Source organism: Gossypium hirsutum, chromosome A13 (assembly GCF_007990345.1).
Source record: "Gossypium hirsutum isolate 1008001.06 chromosome A13, Gossypium_hirsutum_v2.1, whole genome shotgun sequence".
NCBI lineage: Eukaryota > Viridiplantae > Streptophyta > Magnoliopsida > Malvales > Malvaceae > Gossypium > Gossypium hirsutum.
Genome location: NC_053436.1, coordinates 98,897,813 through 98,917,072, shown reverse-complemented (window position 1 = coordinate 98,917,072; position 19,260 = coordinate 98,897,813). Strand labels below are relative to the sequence as shown.

Sequence of the window (19,260 nt, the reverse complement as noted above, 5' to 3'; positions counted from 1 at the left end):
GGTCTTTCTTAAAAAAAAAATCTAAATTGATTAAATCAAGGTCAAACAAATTCAAATTCTTTTAATAGATTTTCTAAGTTGAGCTCAATTTGTTGCTTTAGCTACTTATTTGTCTATGTAAATCAAGAACCCATTGAAATCAATGCCTTGATACATAAAAATCCATTTCTTTTCAAACCAGGATTTGAAGCAAGATAATTGTAAGCTAAGTAAATATTCCGTCAAAACAATACAATTTGGGTTCAATGTTGGTGTAGGATAATACATCATTACAATTTCTGGATTGAGGTAGGAGGTTGAATATCTAAAACAAAGTAATGATTGGATATCCAACCAATGCTCTTAGGGTACTATGGTCATGCACTCAATGATTTCAACAGCCACCTTACCTAAATCCATTTAAAGGGTATTTAAACATAGTGGTATACATGATTCAACCAGCTAGAAAAAGAAAAAAAAAGAGCATACCAAAAGATTAAGAACATTCATAGGAACTAAAAGTACTTTATAAATTGAAAACTCGAAATTTCAAATGACAATCCCAACCAGGCAGGCAACAGCTAAATGCTCTTTTATTTAAAACCAGATATAATGGTAGTACATGCCTGAAGCTTGGATTCCCAGAATTGAATTACTCAATTCCAAAGAGTTTCTTCAACTGCAGAACAAATTCATAGACTTTTTCTTGGTCAGGAAGACTCTTGGCTACACTCTCCTTTTGCATGCACCTTTTAACCCAAGCAATCATCTTGGGACACTCTGCTTCAATGCTGAAGTCCCCACACTTCTCATAAGCATAAAACCAGGTATAAAATGGAACTAATGCAACATCCACATATCCAAGACTTTCTCCTCCAAAGTAAGTCTTGTCTCCAAGCTCTCCTTCCAACAGCTTCAGGCACTCAATAAATTCTTTCTTTGCATTTGCTTGTTCTTCTCCCTTTGTCTTCCATATTTTGCTCCCCAGGTCATATATCTGCACTTCACATTACAATATTGGAGAATTAGAGTTCTATTCAGTCAGTAATAATTTCCACATTTATTTTTAGTTTCATCTCTCCCTCAACATGAAAAACATATAATGACATGAATATGAATAATCATAGAACATCAAGAAAATGTTTTTGTTCTCCCTGCATAGCTAAAGAATTCAAACAGTAATCATGGTCATAAATTATCATCATTGATAATTAGATCTAGTTGTGGATAGTGAAAAAGTTGCAATAATTGCAACTAGAATAGGTTGAAAGTGAGTAAGCAAGCCAATATCATCTAGAATATTAAAATAATGGACTTAGTTGTGGATGAGCTGTAAGCATAACATTTGCAACCAATAAAATCAAGCTTTCTAAATTGGTTAAGTTCAACTTACACATTCAGAACAAATGAAAAATGGAAGTATCTCTATAGTTGTGTTAGTGTAACCCAATATCACTTATTGAAAAAATACTGTTCATCTCAATTTGAGTCCATTAGATTTCCTTCACTTATCCCAAATGTTTCAATCATAAGAGAAGGGTTGAGTTTAACCTATATAGTAGTGGTATAATAAAATCCTATAGATTAAGCAATTCCTGCCACTCTGTTGCCGTCCTATTTGCAGCCCAGAACCACCCCCCTCCCCAAAATGGAAACTAAATCAAAACATAATCTAAAATCAAGTCAGCCCATTGAACAATCATAGCAGAAACGTAGAGACTTAAACGAGTAAAAGAAAGCACCTTCTTGTCAACGAAATCAACCCAGAATCTGGCAACAGCTCTTTGATAAGGATCAGAAGGGATCAAAGGAGCTTTATCATGCCAGACCTCATCAATATACTGAACCTGAATGACAGACTCACAAACGGGTTTACCATTATGGATAAGAACAGGGATTTTCTTGTGAACAGGGTTCATCTGCAGCAACAAATCACTCTTGTTCCTCAAATCTTCTTCTCTGTACTCGTATGGTATCCCTTTCTCAGCCAAAGCAATCCTGGATCTCATCCCAAATGGACTTGGCCAGAAATCCAACAATACTAATTCCCCTGCCATTCTTGTAATCTAAACTATTCAAATACTCAAATCGATACTAAATTTATAATCTTGGGTTTCTTTTGGATTTTACTTGTTTTTCTCTGATTCTGAAGGGGGAGTCAGAGTATATTTATAGGAGGGTTGGTAGGTTTTTCTATGATATTTCTTTTATTCAATTTTTCTGTGACTTCAATGTTTTGAAGTAACTCATCTTTATTTATTTTAAAAATGAGAAATTAAAATAATTAATCATGAAATTCATATCTTTTTTAATTATACATAATTTTGATTAATATAACAATAAATATAATCTTTAATATTTACATATTTTATCATTTTGGCCTTAATTTTAAAAAGTTTAACATAATTTAGCCTCAGCATAAATAAATTTATTAAATTAAGACCAAATTGATAGAATATATAAACTTTGAAGGCTAAATGTATTATTATACTAATCAAAATAATGTACAATTAATAAAAAATTTAAAATTATAATTAATTATCTTTAATTGCTTATTTTTAAAATTAAAAAATATTAAATTACTCTAATTTTTTTTAAAGAAACCAATTTATTAAATTTCAAATTTGAAAAAATTTGAGAAGATTTTTTTGCCTAACTAACCTAAATAATGATCAAAATATGGTTTAGGTGAAAGAAAATTATTTAATACTATATTTATTGAAAAGGGAGTGGAATTTTTTTTAGTAAAATTTAATGTTTAAATTCATTGAATCACGAATTAAATCGAATTTTTAAATAAAAGGTAAAAAAATAAAAATATTTTTATAATAATACATTGTATTGTGTAATATATTTTAATAATTTTTTTATATAAATTGGAGTTTGGTTGACTGTATTATTAATTATATCATAAATTTAATACAAATTAAAAATTTTATCACACGACTTATATATGTGAAATTATTTATGACACTAGTTTAATCAATAACATTATTCATATATATATATATAATTTTAGAATTATAAATATATTTATAGAAGTTTCAAATGAAAACTAAAAAATAGGTTTAGTTTAAATGATAAATAAAAAAGTTTAATATGCATAGTGTCTTTTGGTTCAAATTTTACTACGAATAATTTTTTATTTATTTATAAAAAGATAAAAAATATTTTCATAGTTATATAATTTATTTTGTAAATAAAAATATTTTTGAGTAATTTCTTTTAACTCAGTTGATGAGTGAAATTAATTCAATAAAATAATTAATAAGTAGTATATATATATATTGGAAATCAATCAATAAAAGAAAAATAATATGTATCTCAAAAACTCTAAATTATGTGATTTCAGTCTAGGTTTATTTATAAGTTTTATTAGGGTGGGTTTGGTTAGATTAGGTTTATGTTAGTGACGAATTCAATGAGGTTAGTAAGGAATCCAGTTCTCAATGAAGTTTTTTTTATTTAGATTTTTAATATTTTAAATGAAATTTATAATATTTTAAATTAATAATTATAAAATTATATTTTAACTCTTTAAAAATAATAAAAATTTATTTTAATCTTTCAAAAATTATAAATATATAAAATATTAAAATAATAAATTTATATTTTTATTATTATAAAAGTTTCAAGATTTATTTCTAGCTCTTTGTTTACTTCCGGTAGTTACTTTATAGTAAACATATAATATGAATAATTACAGGTAGTACGTCCATTTCATGTTCTAACGTTGGATGCTTTATTTATTTATTTATTATTCGATATTGGACGCTTTATTGACAACAATCTTTAATAATTATTACAAGGATAATAATAATTCTAGGACCTTCCATAGAGCGAGTAGTATATGCCATTCCTTACGTCTGTAGCGTGCGTCTGGTGGTGATTGCTTGAAGCTAAAGTACGGCCTGCTCTTGTCTTTTTAGCCACAAATTACATTGTGAGTCACATCATTATAATTAAGTGTTTCTTATCCAACTATTAAAATTTATGAATTCGTTTAATTATTTATTTATTATATTTTTATAGTATACTTATTAATTCCTTAATCACATTTGAGAAGTTTAAAAACTCTATTAATAATATACTAAATATTTTTCCATATAATAATATAATGTGGTATAATATAATATAAACTATATGATATGATATAATAGTTGAATTAACAAAACATTTTCATTCAAAATAACATTTAGAACCGACTAAGTCTTAACTCGATTGGCATTAATATTATTGTTTATGCAGGAGGATATGTGTTTGAGCGTGCTGAAACGCATTTATCTTCCTATTATAGGGTGGGGAGAGACTATAAATAGTTCTATACATTTGTATTTATAAAAAAAAAGTAACATTTACATATATATATATATATATATATATAAGTTTTTATTGTTATTTGATAGTGTTAAAGATATGTGACCCAAATTCTTGTTTAATAAAAATACAAGTGACAAGATAGAGGATCTATAAGGGTAAGGTCGGACAAGTGAAATCCGTATAGAAGTACACTTCCTCTAATTACTGTTGATTAGAATAAGGTGTTTTAACTTTACTGCATTACTTCTATTTGGCTTTGATTAGAATATGATTTTACAAACTTATAAATAGACGTAGTCATCTCTCCTCTTGTATTATTCGAATTCGATATACATAGTGAATTTTCTTCTCCTCTGCTCGTGGTTTTTTTCCAAAAGAGTTTCCACATAAAATCGTTATGTTCTATTTTCCTCTCTTTTCTTACCATTATCGGCATTCTATTTTTACAAATAGATTTTGTTTTCTTATAAAAATTATTATTATCTTATATATCCAATTTTATTATTTTAATTTTGATTATTTTATTATTTGATATTTAATAATATTTTCTTTTCTTGTGAAGTTTTGAATAAAGGAACAAGAGTCAAAATGCAATTAATTGTGTTATATATTTAATAATATTTTTTTAATTTGATATTAACAATATTTTTTCTTGTGAAGTTGAATGAAGCAATATGAATCAAAATGTGATTAATTGCATTATTAAACAATAAGGATCTCAAACAAAAGAAGATAATGTGGAGGAAGATATATTAAAGAATATCAAGATTGGGGATGTTAAATAGTTTTTGCAATATTATTAGCTTTCATTTTAGATTCAAATTTTATTTTTATTTTTTTAGGAAGTTGTATTTTTAATTTTATTTATTTATTTACATATTTTTAATTTATTTATTTATTTAAATTTGTTTAAGTTTATTATGGTTTCTTCATGGCTAATTGTTTTTGCCGTCTCTCTAACCTTCCTCATAATTAATATTATTGTGTATTACAATTTATTGAATAATTAAAATCTTTAACTTTCTTTTTATAGAAAGTATAATTTTATTTTAATATAATATAGTGATTAGTTTTTATGGCTTAAGAAAGAAGAAAGTTCTTGAATTAAAAAAAAAATTTAAGTCTTTTATTTTTCACTCAATTGAGTACTTGAACCGTCAAAACTCAGTAAAATGACCCTTGACTGACGTTGACCAATAATTTTTAACGGTCAAGATGATGTGTCTATTAAGTTTGACTTTTTTTATTTATCATTATAACTAAATTAATTTAATTAATTTTATTTACAATAAAATTTAATTATAATTTTTATAATGAATTGAACCAAAGAAAAAAAATAGCAACTCTAACCCCAAAACTACAAGATTCCATCTTCAAATGCAAACAATATTTAATTGTAATTCCGTATGAATTTTAAATATCAATTAAACCATAATTCAATAACAAACAATAAAGAAACAAAACGTCAAAAAATTACATAAAAAGTAAATTTGAATATGCAATATCCTCAAAATGCATCTTATCAACAAAATGTTCCAATGTAAACAAGATGTTCTCTTATCAACAAATGGTTCCCATATGAACAAAATGTACCAATCTTGTCCCTTGTCAACCATAAACTATACTATCAGAGAAACTAAAATTAAGCTAGCATCAATTTGCACTTCAATCATCTATTATAATAGAATTTCTTTGGCTTGCTTGTGTCCTTATCTGCACTTGTTTAGAAGGATTTCCCCTCTTCTTTTGGACAACATCAAAGTGTTGTTGCATAATTTGCCTTATTGTCACAGCCTTTTTCCCCTTCCACTTCAATCTAGGGCCTTTCCGTGAATGTTGATATTGGGAAGTATCAGATTGTCCAATCTTCCTTACAATAGTAGTGGTTCTTTCACTGCTTGTACCAGGTTTTAGGGAAAATAGAAAGCAATTAAATCAATAGATATAAATTACTTAGTCAAAAGGTAACAAAATCAATATTTAGAATAGTTACATATACTCACATATAGTATTTGTTCACCAGTTTTGAGGTTTGTGTACATCCCAACACTAAATGGTTGTTTTCTTCTTCTTCTTCTTTTGTGCCTTCTGCCTTGGTGACGTATTGAAAAATTGATAAACCTGATTCTTTTTCTTTTCCTTCCATGTTGTGAGTTCTTAGATGTTTGCCAGCAAAGTATAAAAAAGAAATAGTTACAGCTTGAAACAAAAAAGAAATCAAGCTAATTGACAAGGTAGCACGTAATATGCTAAATATGATTAGAAATGAAAGAGTACAACAAGAAATAGAGTTGATTTCTCAATCTATTTATCTTAAACCAAATGATATTTCTAGAATCCCGTATAATTCTTTAAACTAAATTATTTAAACCAAAAGACAAAGAAGAAATTAGGCCACTCAAATTGCCTAGTGAAATGGTTGAATCTACCAACAGAGAACAAAATTTATGAGCAATTATCAAAACTAAACAATCAAAATTCTCAAATAGTCAACCAAGTAGATATTACACCATACTACATTAATGTATCTTTTACCTGTTGCATAGTAGCTTCTAATTGAGGTTGTTGTACTTGCATAAAGGATGAACCAACATTCAAATTTTGTTCCTAGAAATAAAGTAAGACATTCATTATAATGTATTTATTGGTTAAACAAATATGAAAATAAAGAAAAGCTTATCTCAAATAAAGTGGTCCGCGAATTACTTGTAAATTCTTACTCATATTTGATCTTGTTGGACACAATTTCTTGTTGTGTCTTACTTGTTTACACAAAGAACATGACATTTTAAATCCTCTCCTAGTGTCCTTTCCAAACTTGTTCTTTTTTGGTTCATCTTTAGTTTTCCTTCTATTTTTCTTAGGCCTTCCAAGAATCTTTTTTACAGGTGGAGGAAGAATTGAATCAGCTTTCTTGAGCCAAAAACTTTCCCCCAATTGATTGTAAAACTTGACTGTATGCTGCTACATATTGCTCATTGTTGTACCATGGTGAGACATAGGCTTCTAAATTCTTCTCGTTATGGTACATGACACATACAACATGGCAATAAGGAATCCCTATAAGCACCCACTTTCTGCAAATGCATTTCAACTCTTTCAAGTCAGCTGTGTGTTGGTTGTCTTCATGGATCACTTCAAACCCTCCATCACCATTACATGCAAGCTTACATTTAGTTAAGGTTGTAGCATTCTTTTCCAACTTTTTCAATGCAACAGGGGAAATGTTAGTTCTCCACTTTTCTGCCCAAGTTCTCTTCACATGCATCCTAGTCATCACCATCACTTTGATTTCTTCAAGCATGGTAATGATAGGTTTGCACATTGCATCAAGTATCCATGCATTAAATGCCTTGACAATATTATTGTCTACTGCATCATATTCTTCCTAGCGATGCGCAGGGATCTCTAATAATTGATGAGTGGATGTCTCACCCATTGCTTTTAATTTTTGTAACTAATCATCAAAGTCCTTAACAAAAGTTGACTTGACACAATTCCAAAATTGCATCTTTTTATTCAACCCTTCTACCAAATGGCATAGGTGTGCCTGGCACACATTCTATGCTCCAAGTCTAGAAAACACTCATTTAGTACACTAATCAATCCCTGTAACAATCATAAAATTCAAATTGTTAGTCATACAATTAGTGTAAAATGTGTATATTAAAACAATAAATAGAATGAAAATATTTATATTAATAATTTACCTTTTGTTAAGTTGACATCAATGTTAATTCAACACCTATTGGATGACAAAAATTTGTAAATAACTTCTCCAAAAACCATTTCCACGAGGAGGCATTTTCCCCTTCCATCACTGCCTAAGCCAATAGATATATTTTATTGTTAGCATCTCTGCCAACAACCACTAACATCTCTCATTTACATACACTTTTAAGGAAACATCCATCAATTCCAATAAAAAACTTATAACCAGTTTTCCACCCTTTTTTCAATGCTTTGAAACACACATAAATATTATGGAACACAGCTTTAACTTCTTGATTTCTATGGACTTGGATTAAAGTTGTGCTCCTAAGATTACTTATTAGTAGTCAACAACATACCCTTACAGATTTGCATACTCTTTTAGGTATGACCCTCTCATTTCCCTAAGAAATTTTCTCCTAGATCTTTGGCATATACTATAGCTAGCATAAAGTCCTAATTCAGTTTTACACATCTCCTTCAAATTTACCACTCTCATCTTTGGCTCAACAATTATTCTATCCTTAAAAGTCTTCTGTATATGCTTATAAGACAATAATGGATTCTTATTGCTTCTGAATAATTTATGTGTAGGGTTGTAAGTTTTCATAATGAAACAATTCTCTCTATGGTCAAAGCTAGCCGAAAGTTTCCAGGGGCAACCATTTCTACAACTTACCCTTGTTCTTTTGGGTTCATTCTTAATAAACCTTAATATTACTCCTTTTGCAAAGGATTATTTTTTTAGCACCTCTTTAAACTGTTGGTTATCTTCAAACCTAATTTATATCTCCCACAATGTGATAAAAAATTAGGATCATACCTAGGACCAACAATTTTTTCACCCAAGTAAGATATGCTAATCCCATCATCAAAAAACTCACTGTCCTCATAATATTCTAGCTTAGATGAATCTATATATTTACTCTTATTCCCCTAAACTTTTCCCTTATTTTCTTCTATCTCATCTTCTACTATGAAATCATCCCCCACAAGTATATGTCCATCGAAAACCTCATTATCTGCCTCACCATCTTTCTCAAACTATTATTTTAACGCTTCATTAGCCCATGTTCTTCCCTTTTTTTTTTGGCTTCTCTACCTAGTTTTAATTTTCTCAACTTCTTCATCTACATCATTATCTCCATGTTGAATAAGAATGCATCATCATATTCCCTACCTTACTATCAACATCGTCTTCACCCTCAGTCCTAGAATTTTCTCTCCCCTTAGTCTTAACTTTTTCCCAAATTTTAGTTCCTATGGTACCTATAACACCTTCACCAACAATATCCACTAAACCTTCGTCAACACCAAACTCACCCTCATTAAAGTTTTCAATACCTTGACCTACTATATATAGGTCTACATTACCCTTTGTTTTCCAAAATATATATCATTTGCTTAATAGTGTTTTCATCATGTATTAGGACTAACCTATCCCCATTAAAGGCAACATTTTGGATCTGTAATAAACATATGGTTCAGATTCATATCCTAAGTCTTTCACATAGTTTATAATACCCCAGTAGCATAATAAATCAGAGTCCACTTGAAACTTTTCTAAGCTACCATTCACATATTCAAATTTAGGGTGCGTGACAAATTGCTTGCCATGAAAATAACTTAACACACACCATTTTGCATAAGTAGACACAAACAAATAAATTAATGTCATACTGATGAGTGTTAAAATTAATATGTTTTAACATCATTCTTAATGCGTTTTTAGGTGATTTTTATGCTTTTAATTCATGTTTTGATGCTTAATAGAGCACTTGGGAGCAAATGGAGTGAAAATTGAAAAATCTAAGCAAACTACAAGAGCCACATGGGCTGACCTATTCCACATAACCATGTAACCTACACGACCATTCGACAGGCCGTGTCGATTGCTTAAATTTGCACTGTAAACAGCGAAAAATCAAGATTTTTAGGTTTTTTGGGCATCGTAAGACGTATATATGACAAAAATAAGAAATTTGGAGAGATCTATCATAGAATATTCAAGAAAACAACTTGAAAAAACACCATCGAAGCCGATTCTGAAGTAGATTTTCGTCAAAATTGATGATTCTCAGTTGATTTCTCAGGAGATTATCATGACTTTCTTTATTTCTTTCAGTTATATTATCTCTGGGATATTTTTATTTTCAAGCATGAACTAATTTTTTAAATACCTAGAGAGATGAACCTTATGATGGATTTTGTCGTTTGATATTCCTAAACTTTTTTATCTATGTTTGATGTGCTAAATCGAAGGTTGAATAAACCCTATTTAAGAGTAGATCTTGCGTAATTAAGTAGAGTTGCATGCAATCTTATACATAGGATGACATAAATCTACCAAATTAGAGTCAAATCTAATGAAATCCATAGCATGAGTTAATGCGATAATAGGATTTTTAATTTGAAAGAAATTTCAATTAATGTTGCTCTCATTCTCGAAAAAGATATTTGCATAATTTAGGGATTTCTACAGATCAAGTTACTAAGTAAAGAAATTGCATAATTTAAATTGATAGTAACAAATAAAATCTAAGAGAATTCTTTCCTGGGTGTTATTTTGCTTATTAGTTGTTAATCGATTATTTTCGTGTTTTGTTCTTTGTTGTGTTTGTTAGTTAATTAATTTAGTTAATTTTAGTTTTTAATCAATCACTTGAATTATTCAGTTAAATAATAAAAAAATATTAATTACTAGTACTTTTAGTCTTTGTGGGAACGATATCTTTGCTTATCGTAGCTATACTATTAATTGATAGGTGCACTTACCTTAGTTGAATTTTTAATTAGTTTCGTGGACATCAAGTTTTTGGCGCTGTTGCCGGGACTATAATATTAGGAAAACTTTATTTCTATTAATTTAGTCATTTGTTATTTCAATTTTAATAATTTTGTTTTAAATTTAACTGTTACATTTTAATTTTTATTTTGTTTAATTCTTACAGGTTCTTTTGGTTTATGACTAGAGACAACTCATTGGAACTATTAGTTTTTTACAATGAGATTGAAAAACCTACTTGCAGAAAACATATAAAAGTTAGAGAAGCAAGGCAAGGTCAGTAGATTTTAATAGACAATTAAGAGCAAAAGGACATTATTGTGGAGATGGATAATCATCCTGGTAATCAGCAACCTCCTGCACCTCATGCTCATCGTACTATGTATGACTATCCTAAGCCTACTTTGATTGGGGTTAAATCAAGTATCGTTAGACCGACTATTACTGTAAATAATTTTGAGATTAAGCCAAATACAATTCAAATGGTGCAACAGTATGTTCAATTTGATGCATTGCAAGATGAAGATCCAAATGCTCATTTAGCTAACTTTCTAGAGATCCGCGACATATTCAAGATCAATGATGTTACTGATGAAGCCATACTTTTATGATTGTTCCCATTCTCTTTGTGTAGCAAGGCAAAATAGTGATTGAATTCACTTATACGAGGTTCCATCACAACTTGGGATTAGATGACTGAAAAGTTTCTGTAGAAATATTTTCCACCGACCAAAAAGCTAAGTTGAGGAATGGCATCTCTTCTTTTGCTCAATTTGAGCTTGAGACATTGTATGATGCATGAGAGAGATTTAAGGATATTTTGAGAAGGTGTTCTCATCATGGACTACCTTTGTGGCTCCAAGTTCAAAATTTTTACAATGGTTTGAATCCCTCAACTAGACATATGATTGATATAGCAGCTGGTGGAACACTGAATAATAAGACACCTGAGGTAGCCCAAGAATTTATTGAGGAGATGGCACGAATAACTATCAGTAGCAAGTTATGAGAACAAAGTCTACTAAGGCAACTGGTGTTTTTAATATAGTTGCTATGTTAGCGAGTCAAGTGGAAGCTCTGAGTAAGAAAATTGATGGTTTGAGTATGGCTAAGCAAATGAATTCAGTGCTGCAATGTGATGCGACTGGAGCGGAAATGATCAGTTCAGAATGTGTACCCTTCTATTCTAATATGGAGCATTTACAAGTCGACTTTATGGGTAATAATTTTAGACCTTAGAATAACCCCTATAATAATTATAGTATAGGATGGAGGAATCATACGAATTTCTCTTGAGGTGGTCAAAGAAATCAAATGTTACAACTCCCTCTAGGTTTTCAGCAATCTTATCAGAAAGAAAAAAAAGTTGAATCTAGAATAGATGTTAATGAAATTTATTTTAGTGTCAGAAACTAGATTCTAAAACATCGAGACAACTTTAAGGAATCAGTAGGCATCCATCCAGGACTCGAGAATCAGATTAGTTAGCTTGTTAAGTTGGTTTCGGAGAGACAATAAGGCAATTTACCTAGTAACATTGAAACCAACATAAAAGAACAAGTCTATGCAATCTCTGTACGAAGTGGAAAGGTGTTAGTCGAGCCTGAAAAGAAGTTGAATCTGGAAGCTGTTGAGAAAAATGATGGGGTTGAGGAATACAAAAAAGAGCATAAACTAGTAATTAGAGAATACAAACCGCCAATTCTATATCCAGCAAAAGTGAATAAAGACTGCATGAACGAACAATATGTTAAATTTCTTGATTTTTTTTTTAAAAAAATGCATGTTAACTTACTTTTTGTTAAAGCTTGTTCGTAGGTGCCCAAGTATACAAAATTTTTAAAGGTGTTGTTAACAAATAAAAGGAAAATAGACGAACTGTCCACTGTGGAGCTCAATGAAGAGTATTTGACTATTCTCCAAAAAAAACTACCTACCAAGCTTTAATATCCAAAGCGTTTTACTATCCCTTGTTTTATTGGTAGCTTAAATGTTAAAAAAGCTTTGGCTGATTTGGGTGCTAGTATAAATTTGATACCTTGTAAAATGTTCAAAGAACTTGGTCTCAGGGAACCAAAAACCACTAAGATGAGTATTTAATTAGTTGACAAATCAATTAGGTATCCTAAAGGCATTATTAAAAATGTAATTGCTAAAGTTGATAAATTTATATTCATGTTGATTTTATATAGGACATTGATGAGGATATTAAGGTACCCATGATCTTAGGTCGACCCTTTTTAGCTACTTGTAGAACTGTTATTGATGTGAATAATGGTAAACTTGTGCTGAAGGTAGGTGATGAAGAGGTTACTCTTCAAGCACATGATTTTGTGAGAGTTTCTAGCAAGCAAGATGATAGTCATTATTCTGATAATGTTAGTAACCGTGCGACTCAACATTCTTTGTAGAAAATCACCCATGAAAACACGTTACAATCGTATCTTGTTCAAGATGATAAAAATCAAGGGACAAGTGAAGAACAAATGGTGCAACTTGATGAATTAGATGAATGTCGACCAAAGGTTTATGAGAAACCAAGAACGTTCAAAGAAGTGACAAAGAAACACCTTGGTGTGCATTCAAAGAGGACGAACCAACTTAAAGTTGGAGATAAATTGCTGCTAAACAATTTCGATTTAAGAATGTTCCTTGAACAACTTAAATTCAGATGGTCGAATCCATTTGTGGTGTAGAACGTCTTCCCATACAAAACTATTTAGGTAATACACTTTGATTACGATACATTTAAGGTAAATGGTCATCGACTCGAATTTTATTTTGGTGGTAATATTGATAATGAGATAAATGAGCTTCGACTCAAAAATCTAATTTTATCGTATGTGTGAAAAGGAAATTCGAGCTTAGACTCTAAACAAGCTTACTCGAGAGACAACCCTAATGTTGATTTAAAAAAATGAAAATATTTAAAAATAATATTTTTTTAAAGAAATGGTCCACACAGTCTGAGAAAAACTATACAACTTGACGACACGGTCATATAACACACACGACCTAGATACACGAGTGTGTCACAAGCTGTGTGAATATTGGAGCCAATTTGTTCAATTTTCTTTTAACACACAGGGTCATAGAGGGTTACAAGGCCTAGAGACAAAGTCATGTGACCCATAGACCCCTTGACATGGCTGTGGGAGAAGCGAACAATTACCTCACAAGGCCTAAGTGATTGCACACGGCCTGGAGACACAGCCATGTGACTATTAAAGAATTTTTTTTTAAAAAATTCGTGACAAACACAGCCTGCTGACATGGCTATGTGACCCACATGCCCATGTACACGACCGTGGGAGAAGTGAACGAAAGCATCACATGATTTGGAATAAACCAAAGCCTTGACACACAAGCGTGTCCCAGGCTGTGTGAATACTTTTTAAAGAATTCGTTTGACACATGGGCTTTGTATACTTACACAGTTTTAAGACATGACAGTGTGGCCCAACATAGGCCAAATACACGACCGTGCCTGCCTTTAAAATCTAAAAACCTTAATTTTTTGTCTTTTCTCCTTTCACTTCATTTTACCAATTCCACTCAACCCTACCAGTCGTTCTATCACAGCTGATTGCTTCCCCCCATATCCGTCATCCACATCGCCTCCGTAGCTCATCCATTCATCTTCTAAGCCCTACTCTCTACGCCATCAAGCTTTCTCCTTCCATGTCCTTTCTTTAAATTTTTCTTGTTTAAAAATCGAACACTATAGACACCCCATTTTCTAGTCTCCTCAACCCTTCTTCCCCAACCATTCTCCTTTCCTACTCATTTAACCTTCTCTTTTCCTTCACAAACTCGTCAAATCCCTCATCTCCTTCCCTTTTTCCCATTCCTCCTCTCCACGATGCCGTCCTTATTTTCCCTCTTTCCTTTCCTCCTCTGTCCCTCATCTCTCCTAATTGACCACTATTCTTACCCCATCACACACATCCACCACCATCCAATCTACCCATTTTTCACCATCTATCGTTCTTCCCATTACTATTGTACGAGCTGCTACCGCCGCCGTCTGCCCAAACCACTGTTTGTCACTGTTCATATTCTTTTTGTTTTATTTATTATTTGTTATTTTATTATTAGTAGTAGTATTAATATTCCTAATATTAGTGTTAAATAATTAGTTTAGTTCAGTTATTTTTTTGTCTGCTAAGTATTAGTTTTCGTTTTCGTATGAGGATTAGATGTTAGTTATATTAGTTATGTGATTCAGCTTTTATCATGAGATGATATGTTTGTCGGTTCTTCTAGTTATTTGATCTAACTTTTGTTATCTGCTAAATTAGTGGTGGTGTTGATTCATTTGGTTATATGATATTTGGTTGTTATATTTTATTTAAGATACATAATGGCAAACACTAGAGGTAAAACCAAGAATGTTGTCCTCACCTCTAAACAATGAAAGACACCGAGTGCCACTTCATCTTTAGCCTAGACTACAGCAATGAGACATTCGTGTCTCCAATTCCTTTCGAGTCCACATGAGGACCATTATCAACATCTTAGGGAGCGACTTTGGGGTTAGGTCGTTGCATTGATTAGAAAGCCTTGTAGACAGTCCATTTAGCTGTCAAAATTCGAGTTCTGATCAACAGGGTACCGTGGGATCGATTTTTAACCATTGTGGAGCCCATATATGCAGAATCACAATAGAGTTCTGCTTGACGTTCTTTCTACAACTGATGTGTAACACCTTGAAAATTTCTACAGTAAGATATTATCCTTAATGCAGTAAAATAAGGAAATAAAGTGACAAGAAGAGGAAAATTGAGTTATGTCACTGAGAAGTATATTATGACATATTGATTCAAGAAAGGACTAAATTGTAAAAGTGAGAAAATTTTTGTGGCCTAAGAGGAAATACTCAAAATTTGAAGGATTAAAGTGTAAATATGAAAAAGTTGAAGGACTAATAGTGTAAATATTTTAAGGGTGGAATGATCTAGAAACTAAGGAAAATTGATGAATTAGGACCAAATTGAATAGGTGAAGAATTATGAGGGACTAAATTATAATTTTACCAAATTAAGTAATGACTCAATAATGGAATTTTAAAAGATCACAAAGGGAAAAATGGTCAATTGGAAAAGAGAGAAATCTAGAAAGTAATGATGATGTTGACGATATTTTATAATTATTTAATTAGAAAAAACATAATTTTATTAATATTTAATAAGATATTTATTATTATTTTATTATTTTATTTAGTATGTATATGTGTGTGTGTGGAAAGAAAAAAAAGAAGAGAGGAAACAACACCAGCCATTTCCATGCATCCCACGTTCGAAAGAAAAGAGAAGAAGAAACTTTCCTTTCTTTACAATTTAGTCCTTCCACCAAAAATTCACCATTTTCACCTAGAAATCAAAAGACTTTCCATAGCTACCAAGAGAGAAAAAAGTTAAGAAGACTAAAGGGAGTTAGAATATCAAGTTGGATTTAAGAAACAGAAGCTGGAGGAGAGAGAAAAATCAAGTTAAAGATTGAAATCAGTAGAACAAGGTAAGAACTTTAAGATTTCAATATATTCTAAGTAGAGTTTCTCATGTAAGGTAATATCAAAGCATGAAAATGATGTTAAGGTAGAGTTTTCTTATATAAGGTTCTATGTTCTTGATATATTAGTGAGGGGAAATAAGAGAAAATGTTGGGAAATATGGTAGAGAATGGAAATAAGGGTGTTATAAACTTGGTAATCAATATGTTGCACTAAAATAGTCTTAAATAGCAGCAGTAGTCAAACTTTGGAAAATCACCAAAAATTTTAGAAATTGAATTATAGTTTAATAAAATTTGAAATTAAAGGCTACTGAGTCTAGTTTTTCATAGAAGAAACAATGTAAGCAATGAAATTGTAAATTGTGAGATATAATAAATTTTATGAGACAAGGTTAGAATGATTTCGGGTTCCCCTGTTCTAACTTTTGAAAATCATAAAAATTTGATAAAAATAATTAGGGGCTTAAATTTATATGTTTAGAATCCTGAATGAGTCTATTTTCAATAGAAACAAACAGAAACATCATTTGAATCCTGTACGAGGAGATAATTTATTTTCAGTAAAGAAGGGTCAAAACTGTCAGGCAGCAAAATAGAGATGACTTTAAAGAATAAACTATACTTATTGGCTAAACCAAAAATTATGAAACTTTTATGGTAAGAATATATGTAAGTCTATTTTTATGGAAAATTATCATATCTTAATTTTGAGTTCTGTAGCTCAAGATATAAATATTTAGTGACTATGACTCAAATGGACAATTTTGAATATATATAAGTAAATAGTGAAATTATTGATAATGTTATTTATAGCATGTTATATAAATTAAGGATGTGGAATGGAGAGGAGGAGGAGGAGGAAAATATGTATAAATATTCAACTAGCATGACTAATTTGCATGTTTTAGGCTCAGGGACTAAATTGAATAAAAGTAAAACTTTATGGGCAATTTTGTAAAAATGTTAGAAATGACCAATTTGCATGAAATGGATTATTTTATTATTTAAAATTGAAAAATATAATGAAATTATTAATTTAGTTCAAGATCGGGGAAAAACATGTTAATTTAGTTTAAGATCAGGGAAAAACATGTTTTAAGGATTAAATTGAAAAGTGTTGAAATTATGTAAAATTCTTATATTTTATAGAATTCATGGGTTGTTATCAATTTGTATGCGAATAAGGCTGGAAATAAGGATTAAATTACAAGAAAAAAAATTTTGAGCCTAAGAATGAAATCGTCATTAATTAAAAGTTTAGGGGTAAAATAGTAATTTTGTTTAGAGCATTAATTGAATGTATTAAAACATGAAATAAATGAAAACAACGATCAAATTTATTTATAAAGATCCGGATGACTCGAATACGAAACTTGAACGTGGAAAAGAAAAGATATCGGATTAATGAAGTTATAAACATGAACAAGTAACAAGGTAAGTTAGTGTAACTTGAATTGTATTTTTAAATGCATGAAATATCGATATAATGAATTACCTGATTTATGTTTATGAAGAAATGGCAAGAGAATGATATTTATCATGACATGTAAATATGTGATTATCTTTGATACGTTGATACAAGGAAATTAAGTATATTGAGACGAGTAATAAATTCAAGTAAAACATGTCGAGAAAAAAAAGTACGTTTAAGGGACAATATGTTTGATTTTAATTGGTTCCAAATATGTACGTTAGATGAAATAAAATATCTGATAAATAAATCAGTAACGCCGGTAATGCTTCGTAACTCTATTCCGATGATGGATTCAGGTTAGGGGCGTTACATGACAATTTCACATTAAGATAAGCCTTATACCATTTCTTTCAAACTTGGGGGTAAGACACGTTATTTGAGCATCCCAGGCTTCAGAGCCGCTCTTGGACTTTATTCCAAGGAGTTCATGCGTAACCCTGAGTTTTCAACACTGCCAAACACATCCATTGACCAGCTTTATTCTGTTAGTTTGAGATCGCCGAGATTGAGGTACTGTACAACTCGAGCCAGTCAAAAGCGACTTGTTTACCTCCAACCTTGTGCTATATTCATGTCATTTAGGCCCATACATTGACTGGTCGGAGGGAAAACACAGGGGTTGTTAGTACATCGAAGGCTTATTTTCTGTAGAGTATAGAGACGCGTCATCCTATTGTTGTCTCTTATTTCGTGGCTCTATGTTGTTGGCACTAGTCTGATTGGAGCAAGAAGGGCCCTATCTGTATAGATCCTTATGTAACTCGACTGGCGAGGTACTTTGGGTTACTTGACATTCTAGAGTAGATTTCTTCATTCACCTTGTTTGGACAGATGATCCCTCAAGGATTATCTATTATGAGCCACGTGAGGATGATACAATGTTAACACAGAGCGGGTCCCCACTAATATTCACTATTTCATCGGGACCCTTAGGATGAACATGAAGAGCTCATGGATGATGGTCCTCCTCAACTTACGAACCCTACTCAATCCTCCCCTCCTTCTAGTCACTCCACTGTTGCACATTCGATCACACTCAACGACATCTATCGTATATAACAACAACACTCTGATCGGATTGACCACCTTGAGCAATGAAATATAGAGCGGATAGATCGCCTCGAGCAGTTACATTTGGAGCAATTTAGCCAGCTTCAAAACCATCATGATCACCTTGAAGCATACCTACAACGGATGTGCCAGCATTTCCATATTTCTCCACTTGATTCTGAGCCTCGTGACCTTGACACCTCGCACGATACTGATCATTGACTTTATTTAGTTTTCAGTTTTATTTATTTTTATTTTTAGTTACACTGTTATTATTATTTTAGTTGTTTTTATTTTATTTTTGATACTTATATGTTTTGTTTTATTTTTATTTTAAACTTTATTTTTATTATTTTGTAGGTTATTTTTCTATTTTGTTATCTCTTTATCTTATTTTTTTCTATCTTATTATTAGTGTGCATGGAAC

The 19,260-nt window shown here is 30.9% G+C and overlaps 1 protein-coding gene and 1 non-coding gene across 2 annotated transcripts; both read right to left on the bottom strand.

Moving 5' to 3' along the window:
* Positions 1–490: 490 nt before the first annotated feature.
* On the bottom strand, positions 491–2,198 carry LOC107912931 (probable glutathione S-transferase). The gene is made up of 2 exons (XM_016841321.2): positions 1,722–2,198; positions 491–976 (listed from the first exon to the last, which is right to left on the bottom strand). The coding sequence occupies exons 1-2, from the start codon at positions 2,034–2,036 to the stop codon at positions 632–634; spliced, it is 660 nt and encodes a 219-aa protein (XP_016696810.1). The 5' UTR covers positions 2,037–2,198; the 3' UTR covers positions 491–631.
* A 9,336-nt stretch (positions 2,199–11,534) lies between these two features.
* Positions 11,535–11,641, bottom strand: LOC121213394 (small nucleolar RNA R71). Its single transcript, XR_005908776.1, has one exon. It is a non-coding gene; the product is annotated as a small nucleolar RNA R71 (small nucleolar RNA).
* Between the last annotated feature and the right edge of the window lie 7,619 nt (positions 11,642–19,260).